The 15,539-nt window shown below is 38.9% G+C and overlaps 1 protein-coding gene across 2 annotated transcripts in view; it reads left to right on the top strand.

The window, feature by feature from the left end:
• The window catches only part of PTAR1 (protein prenyltransferase alpha subunit repeat containing 1), a 54,844-nt gene extending 41,867 nt beyond the window's left edge, over positions 1–12,977 (top strand). For both annotated transcript variants that reach the window (XM_053295703.1, XM_053295704.1), the window contains exons 6-7: positions 463–779; positions 2,685–12,977. In XM_053295703.1, coding sequence (XP_053151678.1) covers positions 463–779; positions 2,685–3,030 — 663 coding nt within the window. In that variant the 3' untranslated portion in view covers positions 3,031–12,977. The remainder of the gene's footprint in view (positions 1–462; positions 780–2,684) is intronic.
• The last annotated feature ends 2,562 nt before the right edge of the window (positions 12,978–15,539 follow it).

Below are 15,539 nucleotides of genomic sequence, written 5' to 3' on the forward strand. Positions count from 1 at the left end.
GCAACAAAGGCTGATAAATTTGCAATATCAGACTTTGAATATGTATCTATAAGCTCCACCTAAACATGGACTTCAAAGGATAAACAAAACTTCTTTACATTTCTAATTTGAAAGTAAAATGTATGGTTTGGGAAGGTGGCCGAGAAGCAATGGATGTGTTTGATTTTCAACCTTTGAGCTCACTAATCTGGGATTCACACACCTGTATGTCAAAAATACTTGAGGATGTAACTTTGAATTCATTTTGTCTACTTTTAAAATGCCCTAGATCATAACTGTATGAGAGGTGTTGGTTAGCAAAGCCCACGTCTTCAAATACGTTATTTTGCTACCTTTTGTTCTTGCCTCAGTAGCAGAGGGCCTCAGAGAGCTGACATAAAAGAAAACTGAAAGATTGAGGGGAAAGCTGGTCATCTTGTTTTGATGGACAGCTTAATTTTACTGTTTGCTTTTGATTTTCAGATTCTTCTTGATGAACTTTCTTCCACCAAACACTGGGTTTCCATGCATGTTTCTGACCATAGTGGATTCCACTACCGCCAGTTTTTATTAAAGTCCTTGATTGGCAGAACTGTGAATGACTGTAATGTACAGATGCATAATCAGCTGGTTAATCAACAAGTACCCAGTCTTCCAAAAGATGAAGAAAATGATGAAGTAGAAGCTGCCTGTGTGGAAGAACAAAGACCAGATCATCCTCTTCTTCTAAAGGAAGAAGTGGAGCTTTGCACCAATTTAATTAATACTTATCCAGGGCATGAATCCCTGTGGTGTCACAGGTAAGGGCAGGTATTTAAAGATATGGGGCTGAAGGATAATATTTGCAACTTAGGTCTGATGAATTTCTCCACATTGCAAATCATGTTCATGGTGCTATTTGGTGGTGAGATGAAGAAAATGTCTATATCTTCATGAACATCACACAAATGACTTCCATTATTAAGGCAGTTAGTGTTAAGGTTACCCTTTCAGGCTGTTGTTAACCCCCTAGAGACTTTGGTTAGTGGTCAATATAGAAATGTATTAAATAAATAAATGAAGGCAGGAACCTCATGGAGCAATTTAAAGTGGTCATGCTGCTGTTTGTACAGGTTATTGAACCTTAGTTGCTTTGTAATGAGTCACAGTTTCCTTTTGATTTATTACACTCTATTTTAGATCTATGGCTCACACAGCAAAGGTTTTTACTATAATACATAATATAGTTTTTACTTTGGTGCCCATCCAAGCTTCAGTATTTTCTATCCAGCCTATCGGAAGATGTCTTGAGCAAGTCTTAGTGACCATGTGTTAACCATCTGCATTGCTGTTTACTATGGTTAATTATAACTAGCATTCCGTCTTGTCCAGGATTTGAAACAAGGATTTCATGCTGGTTAACAAACACTGATCAATGTCAGTGCTTAACCAAGATTAAGAGTGTGAAAAGGGAGGGCACAGTTGTGGATGGTTGGCTATGGTTGAGGCACTGCCAACATTAAAGGTTTTGCAGGTTCAGTAAGCCTCCTGCCACAGGTGTAGGGAAGCCAGTGAGAAGATTTATATATGCCCTTTGATATTCAGGATTGGTAAGTAAACAATAGGTTTGTTCACAATCATCAAAATCAGGAGAGAAGGTGGGCTGTCCTGGTTTGCATGATTGTGTAAACTCACAAAAACCACTCCAACCCAGGTTGCTCAAAGTAGGGTAATACAGCTTTTGTATCCTGCTTTTAACCAAGGTAGGGGGAGAGGAGAACTCTCCTAGCCTCCTTTTCTAGTTGTGTAGATCCACTTACCTTTTCTGCCCAGCAATGGGGACCCAGCAGGCCTGGAAACAATAGAGAGATGTGACTAAAGGGGCTGCCATTCATGAATGTGCCCCTCTGCAAAGGACAGACTATCATTCTATAATTGGAGCAGCTTCAACAGGGTTGGGCCCACCTCCTGCTCCTTCATGGCCAATCAGAGGGCAACTGCTGATGTCATGAGACTTTCCAGTCTACTGGCAGCACAAATCATGCTGGACTTTGGAGGACTTTCCATGCTTGCAGCACCCAATTTCAGCAATGGATGCCTCGCCTGGCTTAATCATGTGTTTCCTGGGTTTGCTGACCCAAACATAGGTACTGACCATGTGCTGCTACTAGGGTATGAGTAGCACCACTCCCTGGAAAGGAGCTCCCTTTCAGTGACTCCACCAACTGCTCACAGGGGAAATGAAACTCGGCCGGGACTGTCACAGCCACAATCTTGGCATTGGCCCATCCCACTCTGCATCTAATGTTGGGTTCAGGAGGCGTGGCTTGGGCATGCATGCACTTTGTGTACCTGAAGGAACACCCAGGGGGCAGGGGAGCACTGTTCCTTCTAAGGCGTGCACACGTGCACACACTCACAAGTTTTTTGATGTCCACTCAGTTCATTTTAGATCCCGCTCAGGTTGAATCAGGAAGAGCCCATTCTGAATGCAGGTGCACACACACTGCCTTGATACTGCTGCCCAGAACAAAATTCATTCCACACAGTGATGAAAAAAATTAGAGGGGCCACAGCAGGGGAGCCGCCAGTCAGACTGTCTCTCAGCCCTCGCCACACCCCTGGGGTGAGGGGAGATGAAACTCTTCTATAATTGGTAGTTTTCATATTATTCAAAGTGCTAAAAGTCTGATTCCCACCCACCCCCCTTTAACTTCCCTTTTTAGACGGCATGTGTTCTACCTTCAGCACCACTTAAAGAACAAACTTCCACTTCCAAGCATCTGGTCAACAGCGGCAGAAAACAGTGATGGGACTTTGAATGACTCTCTTCCTGGTGTTGTGTTTGGCCATGTCACCCAAGCCATGGATGTTGATGGCTTGATTGAATCCAGCAAACAAGGCTACACTCAAGAAACAAAACGCCTGAAACGTGCACCTGTGCAGGACTCTGTTGGTCTGGAAGTGGAATACAGGTTCATCGATCACGTTTTATCAACATGCAGGGATGTAGAGCAGGCAAGGTTTGCTGGTGCATACAGAAAATGGCTGGTTTCTTTTCTAGGTCAGTGAAGGAGGAGATTTTAAAAAAAAAAACCTGCAGGGTCTCTTGTTTAGTGCAATATTCTTTTCAAACACAGGTGCACATAGTGGCACCTGGCACTTTTCACCCTTCTTTGTCAGTGCTGATCTGCATCTGCCAATTATGGCTTTAGTTTAATTTATATTTTTGAAAGCACCCTGGTGTTGATCATTTAAAGGTTTTCTGCATTTATGTTTTTGTGTAGGATAGCACGTGTCATCCTAATGCAGACTTTTTGATTCTAGTATAAAGGGTTTTAAAAATCTATCCCCCCCCCCGCCCACTTAAATTAAGATGAATAGAAGTTTTAAGTAGCTAACACAAATAGTGTGCCAGGAAAACAGATAGCTGGGTATATTGATTGAAAATGAACATACCTTTTTAATTTCCTTTCCTAATCAGAAGCATTTGCCATTGAAGACAATAGATAATCATCTAGAATAATCTAGAACATCAGTGCACACTGTTTTTTGGCCAGATTGGTTTTGAGTAAGAGACTTTTCATTGTATTGCATTGCTTTCATTGCACCTCGGCTCTTCCATAAATGTTCAGGCTGCAGTTAACCTGTTTCCAGTTCACATTTGAATTGCTTTGAAGACCTCACAGTACTATGATTTATACTTTCATTTAGTGCGCACGCACGCACACACCAGATCTGTGATTATGTACAGTTCTTCATTCCTGTCCTATTTTTATTTATTTTCATTTGCTAAAACTAGTGTTGATGTATCTTTCCAACTGTATTGTGAACACTACAAAACTGTGTGCAGCCTCATAAATATGACATGCCATAGATAAACCACTACAGATATTTAGGATGAAAACAATTGAGGTGACTGCTGGCTGTTTTTGTGTTTATTCAAACAACAACAACTAAGTCTTTCCCCTGTGAACATGGTGGTTTTTCTCATTGAGGAGGGCTGTTCTGTTTCACATCCTCCTAGTGGCCTTTTGCTGTTTATACATCCATAACGTGTTAAGTGGGTGGAGAGGCAATTAATTTCTTGTAATCAAACTTTTATTCTTTATTGCTTTGCTAACAGCACAATGAAATATGGTTGACGTGTGCTGGTATTTCTTAAGTGCTGACCTACATTTCAGATTTCTAAACTGTTTAGTAAAACCATGCAAAATGCATGAGGGCAGCCCACTTGACACACTCAATACAGATAATCTGAAGCTACATGTATACTAAAGCACACACAAAGCTCACTTAGGTTGGTACTTAGTCCTAACAGTTGCTTTGTATGCTCAGTGAACATGTGTGCCTGGTGCTGTTTTGCACATTACAGTTAGTAGGGAATTGCCTCATTGGAAATTGTGTGTGAGAAGCCCCTGGATTGAACTAATAACATAGGATAGTACTAATGACTGTAGAGGCATGTGTGTGTCTGTGCATGTGCTCTCCAGTGCCACAAAGCAAATACAGCTTGTCTGGAAATAATTTTCCACTTCAGATTTTCACCCAGTGTACCAACAAATTAGGGCCGGGTATTAGTGAAACATTTCCAGTCACAATCTTTGTGCCTGTTTTCCTTTCACAAACAGGGAAAATGTGTGCGGTTGCTTTTCTAGGCAGTAAAGTAGTCTGAGCAGAAAAATATGGACATTATCCAAAGACTGACTCCATCATCCATCAGGTCAGTAGAGCAGGACTCTACAGCTTCGGCCTTCCTGCAGATGTTGGACTACAATTCCCTGACCATTGGCTACTGTGGCTGGAAATTATGGAAGTTGTAGTCCAAAAACAACTGGAGGGCCACAGTTGTGCAGCCTTGGTGTAGTGCCGTGGTTAGTTTAAATCCTGTGCAAGTATTGCAACTAATTAATTTGCCAAAAGATAAATAATGATGCTTAAGTGATCTCTCCAGCTTTCACAAAGTCTGAAGCTGATTGGAAGAGAAAGAAATTCAATATGTCCCCGTAGGAATAGGTCAGTATTTATTTAATACCATCTCTGTCTAAGCTTCTTTAAGCAGGTATAGATCTCTTGTTGTAGCTGCTCTATTATCAGAAAGATGAAGCTTCTCACATTTGGACTTTTAATGCACACTGTAACATTACCAGAAACACAGAGTAACTTAGGCAGCATTGTTCTTCATATAATTACATTTTATTTTTATGATGTCTTCAGTTAGAGAACAGTCCTCTAAGCAGTGGGAGTGAGTGCATCCGTTCACTTCAGTGGAATCATCCCCTGCAAGCCTCACTTAAATCAGTGGAGGGTGTGCAACACCAGCACATAGTGGATTTACACCATTTGCCTCTTTCAGTTTTGCCATTCCTCAATTTTATCCAAATAAATGTGCAAGGGAGAGGAGAAGATATGTGAAGTGGGACTGCAATAAAGGAGGTTGTTCATGATGGGCAGATAATTCCCTCTTTGGTTGAGCTGGATTGATTTTATGAAAGCTTTCAAAGATAATAGTGAAACGTGACTTGAAATCTATTTTTGCTTTCCACTTGATTTTTAAACTGAAGTCCCAGCTAGATTCCCTGGAGCTATATATAAATAGAGATAACTCTACTTATTAAATTTGGCAGCCCTTCCATTATCATAGATGTAAGGTCAAACTCTGCCCTCAAATGTGCATTTTACCTCACAGTGATAGATGTAGGAATTGTGTGCACAGACCAAAATCCAGGTCTGCAGTCTTCCAAGTCCTCCAGCTTCAAAGGGTAATGTAGCGCCAGATTTTAAACTTGCCTGAGTAGCAGACAGAATAAATGTGAGATTATTAATGGGTGTTTAAGAGACCTAACCCGGATGGCTGGGGAAGGATACCTTTTTAAGATTCATAGGAATATTCTAACAATTGTTTAATAATTTCAGTGGAGACTGAAAGGCAAATAAGAATATCTCTTCCACTGAAGATAACATTTCAGGCAAAGTAAAAACTAAGTAAATGGACATGGTTCATGGGGTGGGGTCATGTCTCCCTTTAAAACCTAAAGAGTTGTTTAGATTCACACACAAAGCAAATATTTTTAATATTTTCCTCCCTGCTGGTATCCTTTGAATGGCCTGTGGGAAAGTCTTCTGAGATCATTCCTTAGAGACCGATAACAACTGAGAATCCCTGCAAGTGTGATCACTTACTTTTAATTTGATTGGTTTTTTTTAAGCCTTAGACTGGGAAAAGGCTATTAATGCAGCAGACGGATTTTATTTAGCTGTGCCATGGGGCATTGGTGATTACCATACATTAAAAGTCACCTAGCACAGCTCTGCAGAGCTAAATAATGCTAGATTGAGCATTTAGCATGTCAGAGGTCAAGATATTCAAACTTAATAATTGAACCAGGGTGCTCCTGGGGAAACACCTGGCTTCATCCATTCAGGACCAAGCACTTATTCATTCTTGCAGTATTTTGGGTGAGTTAATACAGATAATGTCATCAAAGTATATTGGGCAATATTTTTGCATGTTTAAGGATTTAGGAAGTATTAGATCGTCTCTCCTCTTGCACCACCACATTGTTTGGTATGTGAACAACTGCCTTTGTTCGGTTTTTCTTCATACACTTGATCAGATCTTGCTGTGACAACTTTCTGGTGAAAATGAATTGTAAGTATTAGTGGACGTTACATGACACTTCAGAAATTAGAATCCCATTTAACAGTATTAAACAATGAGGTCAACACAAGCAAACAACTGTTAAATAATGCATAATGATATCTGCAGTAATGTGCACACTGACTAGTGCTGAATCAGCAATTGACTCTTCAGCTCATATAGGCTGTTTACTGGGACAAAATAGACAGTATGTAAAGCGACTTAGTTGTGAAATGGCTGAATCTGCGCTAGCTTTTCACATCAGTTTTAACAGAATATTTAGCACTGATATTTTTCCCACCATAGGAACATTTGAGCTATGGTAAATACGTTGAAACATATTTTGCTTGGTTTTGTAATTCTGTATCTTAAATCAATGGAAAATGCCTGTGTGAATACTACTTCCTCGTCTTCATGGAGAGAAACATGGGTCCAGAGGCTTGGTCACCCCTCTGATGAGCTTTCTTGACAAGAGTTAAGAACACCCCTCCCATTCCTCCTTTTTGCATGATGTAAATTTGAGGAAGCAGATAGCAGAAGGATCAGGATAGTTATCTCTGACTTTGTAGATAATACAGTGGTGATGTAATGAACCTGGGTTTACCATGGTATGTGTAATTGCAGCCAACACCACTGGAAGCCATTTATTCATGTTGTTCTGTAATGTGCTAATCTACATTCTTCTGCTTATTACATCGTTTGGCAGAGTTACAGTTTTTTGTTTTAATATTCAAGAATCAAGTAACACTTTTATAATCCACACATAATTTATTATTAGTTACTTAGTTTTATGTAGCAGACTGGTGTAAAAGAAGAAATCACATTAATATTGTGACGCTGTTAGTTTCACCCTTATACGTGAAATCCACTTCACACTTTGCATCTCTCTCTCCTTGTGATAATGATGTCAGATAATAAGAATATGAACTGTATAATAGAATTACCTTTCCTTGGCCTACCTCCTTGAAATAATGCAATTTGTAACAGTTCCAAGTAAGTACTGTTGGCTTTTTCCTATAAACACAAATCCTGTAAACAGTTTTTGATGGTCCTCTGTGGTTTCCATCAAAAGTGATGACAATTTTGGACAAAAGAAAAAGAGTTTTTGTTCCCATTCCAAACCAAAATGCAGAACAGAGAATTGAACCTGAAAACCAGAAAGATTAAAAGTTGGAAAGTTTTTAGTTTCTTCTACTGTAATGCTGAAAATTTGACTGTCAGATTATATGTGCTCGAGACATCTCAAGATCAACTTAGTGAAAGATGAATGTGACTTTTAAAAGCACTTAGACACATTCTCTTTCACTGACAGCACTTCTGTGGAAATTAAGATACTTTTGATATTAAAGAAAAGGGAGAGGAATTCACTACTGAGAAGTGTTTTAAATACACACATTTTTAGGTGGAAGACAAAGCTACTGTGTGTTGGACGCATCTTTCCCTCCTTTCTCATTGGATTTAATGTGTGATGTTCTAAAGAGATATCTGATGAAGAATGTATTGTGACAGTGGGAGAAGTGGGCTTTTTCAAAACACTTTGACTACCTCCCCAAAACTGAGATAAGGTCATGTCTTCAGTTGAGCATGCTTTTATCAACAACCTCAAACTTGGTGTTTGAAAAGCAAAAACTGTATCAATTAATCTAGACTGACTTTATTTCAAGAGGAAATTCAAAAAATCTGAAGGAAATTAAAGCTTCCAATAGTTAAGTCCAGATTCCAGTGCCTGGATTCCATCCTGCCATTTCTGCAAACAAAGCACTGCACTATTGTCAAATGAAGGAAATAAGCATCCGTCAGCTTATGCTTTCCATATCTATATCAAGGTCAGTGGTATCTTGACTCTTCCTTGTGACTTCTAATTTGTAGTGCTACTTTACTCAGGGCATAGAATATCTAGTGAGTTAGTACTTTTTTACCCTTATAGTGAATGATGTGTAAATATTTAAATGCCTAACAATGGTCTCTTAACACCGTTTAGCCATCTAACTAATGCTGCAACTGGTTAACAGCTTTTAAAAATCTGTCTTTTGCTCTTGTTCTGCACACAGGTGCAAACACACACAAAATTTATTTTGTATCATAAATCAAAGTAGTTCTCTGCTAAGTAACTGTGGGCCTAATCCTGTAGATTGCGAAACACTTGCCTCATTACACCTGAATGTTCCTGAAAGGGGGACTTGGGATCATGTCCCACGTGCTGGCATGAATTACTGATGTCTTCTGCTGTTCTAGTTATTATATCAAATTGCAACAGGACTTGAGACACAAAGACCACATATAGATCCAGTTTTATGGGGCAAAATATTATATTATCTCCTAGAGCAGGCAGGATGTATTTATCTCCCAGAGCAGACTGGATGCAGCCAGTACTTTTTGTTTACATGGAGTGTGATCTAGCCAGAGTTAAGCACTGTGTGGCACAAAATTCTGCATGTATACTCAGATCTAAGTAAGTGTGCATAGGATTGTAGTTTAGAACCCATTAATGTCAGCACATGCTTAGACATTAAGACTTCAAAGGTGCTTAAGTTTGACTGAATCATATCTTTAGTCAAGAGAACCAATGGTGAGATACTGTTATGGAACAAGAAGATTTTTATATGGATTATTATGAAAATGTTGAAATGAGTAGAGGATGCACAACAGCAGCATTTGGGGGGATTACAGACATAACTTATCTAACTATGACCAAGTACCTGGTATACACTTGATAAATAATTCATGGATGGATATATGCTCTGAAAAAAGCATGGCTATTTCCACTATATAATATTGTAAACTTAATGCAAATAGCATATGTGACACAAAATGCCAGAAAATTAAATATTTTCCCCTCATTTCTGCAAAGGGCAAATGAGATTTTCCTACATCTCATTTATATTCAGCTTTGTTTTCCATTTTTTCTTTTGAAAAAGCTCGTTTTCTATCTGTTTTATTACAACATAAATTTTCAGGCAGATTGTTTACTGCTTACAAATGCTAACTTCTTAGTAATCCAGTGGGTGTAATCGACCACTTCTCTGCTGCTTCACAACCTCCATTAATTTCAGTGCAAGAGTTTTTCATCTATCCAAGTAGCACTGGCAAGTAGAATAAAACAAACCTTTGTCAACTTCAGTATTGGTTATGTAAACCTGTGAATTTCACTAAAGTGGGAGTTTATTTAAATAATGCATTTTTCACACAGTGCAAAATAATGGTCAAATATTATGCTACTGTTCTCTCATTTATTATAGAATAAAATGGTATGCACAGTATCAAAAATAAGTCCAAACAGATAAATTGCCACTGCCCCATGATTCAGAAGATGCAAGGAAGGAATTTGTCTTTCAGCATTTGCATTTTGTTGCAATATGCAGTGAAAAATGGGAAATGTGTGCAGCACATTAATATAAATAATTTCAATTTAGATCAACGCAAAAAGTTGATCATCTGTACTTATTTACTACTAAGCCAGTAATGAATAAACAATTCATAGTCCTTCCTTCCACTGTAGTAAAATTCAAGAGTGACTGACATCCTGATGAAGTGAGGACATGGTAGGAGGTTATATCCTTGCAGCCAGAGGGTTCCCTGTTTCCACAGTGCACACGGGGGTGGGGGACAATTTTTACTGACCTTCCTTGCCTCTGAAGTGCTTTGTGCCTTCCAAAAATATGTCCCTGAGAGCTATATAATCTTCAGGAACATATTTTTGGAAAGTACTGAACACTTCCATACAGAAGCAGAGGTCAGCAAAAATCGCTGCCACGTGTGCAGCCAGCGTGGTGTAGTGGTGAGAGTGCTGGATTAGGACCAGAGAGACCAGAGTTCAAATCCCCATTCAGCCATGAAACTAGCTGGGTGACTCTGGGCCAGTCACTTCTCTCTCAGCCTAACCTACTTCACAGGGTTGTTGTGAAAGAAACTCAAGTATGTAGTACACCGCTCTGGGCTCCTTGGAGGAGGAGTGGGATATAAATGTAATAATAATAATCACCATCAGCCAATTACAAAAAGCAGCTTTACTGGGAACAGCCTATATTCTGCAACGATATCTATAACAACTGACAATAAAATTCTGGCATCCCAGGTCCTTGGGAAGGACTCGATGTCTGGATAAAACAAACCAGTCAATAACACCTGTCTGTGTAAACAAGAAATAATAATAATAATAATAAATACATGTGCAATACAGTAGCAGGCAAGCCTTTGGTTGCAATAAGAAAAGCCTCTCGCTGGGTCCTTGCTTGCTTCATTAGGATGTCAGCCACTGAAATGAAAGGTATAGTTGTATTAATGCAGGTTAATAGGTTTAACCTTAGCTCAGATCTCACTGAAGTCAGTTATATGCAGATGGCAGTTATTCCATTCTAACAGGCTATTGGGCAAATGTATAGGAGAAACACTGCTATTCCAGAACAGTTAAGGTGCATTCTTTTTTCATATGTCTATTGTAAAACAAAAATAAAAACTGTTGGTTGCTCCATCCTCCTGCTGGATGGAGCAAAGAACATATTAAGTGGCTATAAAGCAATTGCTTACATGTTGTAGACTATAGACTTCGTCTAGTCAGCTGGGGCTGCACAATGAAGAATGCCATCAAAGGAAGTCAAAGGGTTCTGTGAATGAAGTGCAGTGTGGGAGCTAGATTGCTGATCTAAACTTGGATTTCCCATATCCAAAGTCCAAAACCCAACAAATTATCAGTAAGTTGTGCGCATGGCCTTGGGCAAATAATTAGGTGTTGGCATAAAGTATCTCAGAAATTTACCATCCAAAATTACTACCCTAAATTACCACCCAAACAAAATATTCCAAAATCAAGTGCTAACTTCGGTCCAGAAAAACGAAGATGAAGCATGTAAGAAAAGGCTGGTGGTAATTGGATTGGGACCAGTTAACATGATTGTTCTTTGCATGTTCTGTGCAATCTCCCCCCCCCCCTGTTTAAAACAACCCACGTTGTTTGGGCCATTGGAGTTGTTAGCTGAGTGTAGAGAGTGCAGTTTTTGCAGGCCAGCAGTTGAGCCACTTTAGAGAGCTTGTAGAATGCAAAATTCCAATTTCTGCTCTTGGCAAACCAATCTTGATAACCTGCTCACCATGTGCATGGTGCAGTTGAGGCAACAAAGAAAGCACTTGGTTATGTGCACTGGCTCATTTCTCTTTCTTCAGCATTTTGCTTGCAGGTGATGATCTATCTATATCATTTTTACTTTTTGGAAAAAAATCAAATAATTCATGATAGTTTGGGGATTTTGGAGATTAGAAATTTAGGGCAAGATTACAAGATGCAAGTTGGTTGCATTCAGTTCCTTGATTCTGCCCCCAATATTTGGAGCTTTGGTCATTATTTGCTGGTGGAGAAGATGATTAGTGTAACTTTGTGAAAGTGCTTTGTGGAAGGGTCATGTTATTATGACAAAAATACAATAGGATTTCCACTGCCATCCGTATTCAATAAATGCAATAGGAAGGATTAGTCAAGTCATGATGTGCGAACATTCTGCAGTTCAAGAGTACAAGTGTTTATGCTACAGTATTGCTTACCACAAGCTTCACATGGACACAAGGGCTTCACAGCAAATACATGGACAATATGTGGTGGACTTTTTCACAGGTGTTGAATTGCTTTGGTTTTGCCATTTTCAAAATCCAAGGTACATATTTTGGTGTAACAAAAACACTACATACTTTTGTATCTCTTATATTGTTACTTTGATTTAGTTTTCATGTAACTATGTAAAGAACTTCTATAACTGCCTCTCAGTGCATAGTTTTTCCTGTTCACCCCCGTTTTATCCCAACTGTTTTATAGGCTTGGCATCTTTATAACACCCAAATGGATGCCAAGTCTTCTGGTTTTATTACATTCTGCTTTGATCTGGAGGGAAGGCAGGAAACCATCCTATTTGAAATGTTGACATAACTGCCCTTTATGTTAAAAGTGGGTGACAGCTGCTGAACAGTTTGCAGGACTACCCACAAAATTATACCTTAATTTTTCTCAAATATTTTGTACTGCATGTCAATTATATTTTTTTAACCATATCCTAGTAGTATAACACTATATTACAGACTGGTTCTGGAATTGTCCATCCTTATACAGATGTCTTCCAAATTTAACAACTAAAACCTTAGTGGTGGAGACAGTGACAATGATCAGCAAATTCATTTTCCACTTATTTATAAGTACATTGTTGGGGGTGAGTGTGTGTGTGTGTGTGTGTGTGTGTGTGTGTGTGTGTGTGTGTGTACACACATGTTGTAGTGACAATATACTAAGCACAGTGATAAGTTACTGTATTTCTGTATGCAATGGGAAACGGTGTTTTGTTTTGTTTTTGTTAAATGTTGGCCGTTTTAAAATAAAATTTCTTCTCCTAAAATCTCAGTTGGCGTCTTTTATTTTACTATATCCTAGATTTCAGTTTATTTTATTTGCAAGAATGTTGGACTCAATAGCCCTAATCTCAAGGGCTCCCACCTGCTGTTTTGTTTCTTGAGATACCAACATAACTGCTAATGTTAAAGATAAAAGCAACTAATTCATAACTTGCATGTACCTGTAGTGATTTCCATGCTTCTACACTTCAGTGCAGCAGGAACTGGTTTGTACTAGTATTTTGGAAACTAGCAATATTGGTGGTTAATTTCTTTTCTAATTTCTTTTTGCATATGTTACAGAGTATAGGACAGGCCTTGTATACTTCATTCTAGCTTTATGACAGCTGTCATTTAGAGTGATGAAGCTGTAGTCCCAGAGGCTTCAGTGTTGCAAGTTCCATATGCTTCTGACTGACAGCTGTCATACTGGGCGGGCAGGGACTTACGGACTCCTCCAGCACTCTGTGGGAAATAATGATTACTGTTGAGTCCAGTCCACTTTCATTTTATATGTCTCAGCCATTTAGAAATCTGCCAAATGATATTGTAGCAGAGCCAAGGTGATTGGTAAGAAATTAAAAGGATGGAATCTTAGTAAGTGATTCTTAGGGGAATCTTCTAGAAAAGGAATTATAATAATTTGGCAGCAATAGATTTACTTCCTAAATGGTGCTTATGTTTCCTTACTGTAAAAATTTCACATACTGAAATTAAACTTGCTAATCTTTATTTACAGTACTTATATGCCTATAATTCTTAAACAAATTAAGGTAGTTAATTAATTAGAATTAAAATAAAGATTTTTCAATGAAAGGTTCTGAAAACAGTTTACATAGCAAAATGTATGAGAAGTTTCCTAATGAAATAATTACAACTATGTAATAACAAAGCTGCAATTGAAACCTATATAATCAATCATATTTAGTCTATCTAGTTTTCTTATTTTATGTGTGTATCGGTTATCACACTTCTTCCTTTTTGTCTCTAAGCTTTTGGAATATATACAGGCAGGTGCTCCTGAAGGATGATAATATTGATCTGAAATTTTGTATGTATAGGTTTGTCATTACTAATTCTCTTTTCAGTAGCAACATGGTGGGCCAGAATTTCAGATTTCAGTTGTGGGGTGGGGGTGGGTAAGTTGCATATGGTCCAAAGGCCTACTCAAGGTTAAATGGCAAAAAATAGTGATCACATGCAGCATTTTCCTGAAGCAAAATACTTGCGTAGCATTGGTATGCATCCCATTTAATTATTTAGAAATAATCACTTGGACAAAGTAGAGGAGACATACAAATGTGTGTGATCTGATTGGGGGGCGGGGGGCGGTGTCCTTTAATTTAAAAACAACCTTGGGAGGCACCAATCTTTAGTAGAGAAAGTGAAGGGCCCCTGCTCTTTACACAAAGTCACGCACACAGCTGCCTTCCCCCATGGGATTTCAGATGTTTACCTATGCTTGTTAAAATACATCTTGAATCCCTACAAGGTGAAAAGCAGCTTGAGGAATTTTTAGCAAAAAATATGATGGCAGAGAAAATAATAAACAGCCCCTCTTCCCTGCTACTTTTTGGTTCAAAATCAAGCTGCTGAGGCTTTGGAGCATACATTTACACATGATCCTACTACTACTGCAACAAACATTTATATATCACTTTTCAACCATGTTTCCAAAGCGGTTTACATAGAGAAATAATCAAGAAGATGGATCCCTGTCCTCAAAGGGCTCATAGTCTAAAAAGAAACGTAAGACAGACACCAGCCACAGTCACTGGAGGGTACTGTGCTGGGGGTGGATAGGGTCAGTTGTTCTCCCCTTGCTAAATAAAGAGCATAACTTAAAAGCTGCTGCTTTGCCCAGTTAGCAGGGCAAACTGCTATCCTCTGTGTAGAACTGGTGGATCTGTCTGAGGTGCACCTGCTCCTGAAAGAACATAGTCTATATAGATTGCTTAGATAATATACATTTAAAAGGGCGAATTAATGGCTTAGCAGCTTCTGAAGCTGCAGAATTGCTGGAGTTTAGTACGGGCTGGCCCATTGCTTGATGGGAAACCTCTGGGGATACTTGTGTAAGAGCAGGATATATAATATATATCTAGCATTTACTGACATGTCAAACAAGTCTGTAGGGCTGATACAATAGGCTCTGGTACTTTGCACAATAGTCAAAGGGGGCAATTGTGGGAACAGGAGTAGCAATAACAGACTAGAAAGGTGTAAGGAAAGCCATTGCAGTCCATGTATGATTCCTGGACTGTCCACTTAATATCTCTCAAGGTAGAGATAATTTTCTTCCTTTCTCACAACACTAGAACCAGGGGCATCCAATTAAACTGACTGGCAGAAGATTTAGGACAGACAAAAGAAAGTACTCCTTCACACAATACACAATTAGTCTATGGAATTTACCACCACTGGATGTGGTGATGGCCACCAGCTTGGATGGCATTTGAAGGAAGGTAGATACATTCATGGAGGGCAATTCTATCAATGGCTACTAGTCTTTAGCCTACTATTTCCAGTTTCAGAGGCAGGATGCCTCTATAAACCAGCTGAAGGGGAACAA

The sequence above is a fragment of the Hemicordylus capensis genome, chromosome 2 (assembly GCF_027244095.1).
Source record: "Hemicordylus capensis ecotype Gifberg chromosome 2, rHemCap1.1.pri, whole genome shotgun sequence".
NCBI classification, from domain to species: domain Eukaryota; kingdom Metazoa; phylum Chordata; class Lepidosauria; order Squamata; family Cordylidae; genus Hemicordylus; species Hemicordylus capensis.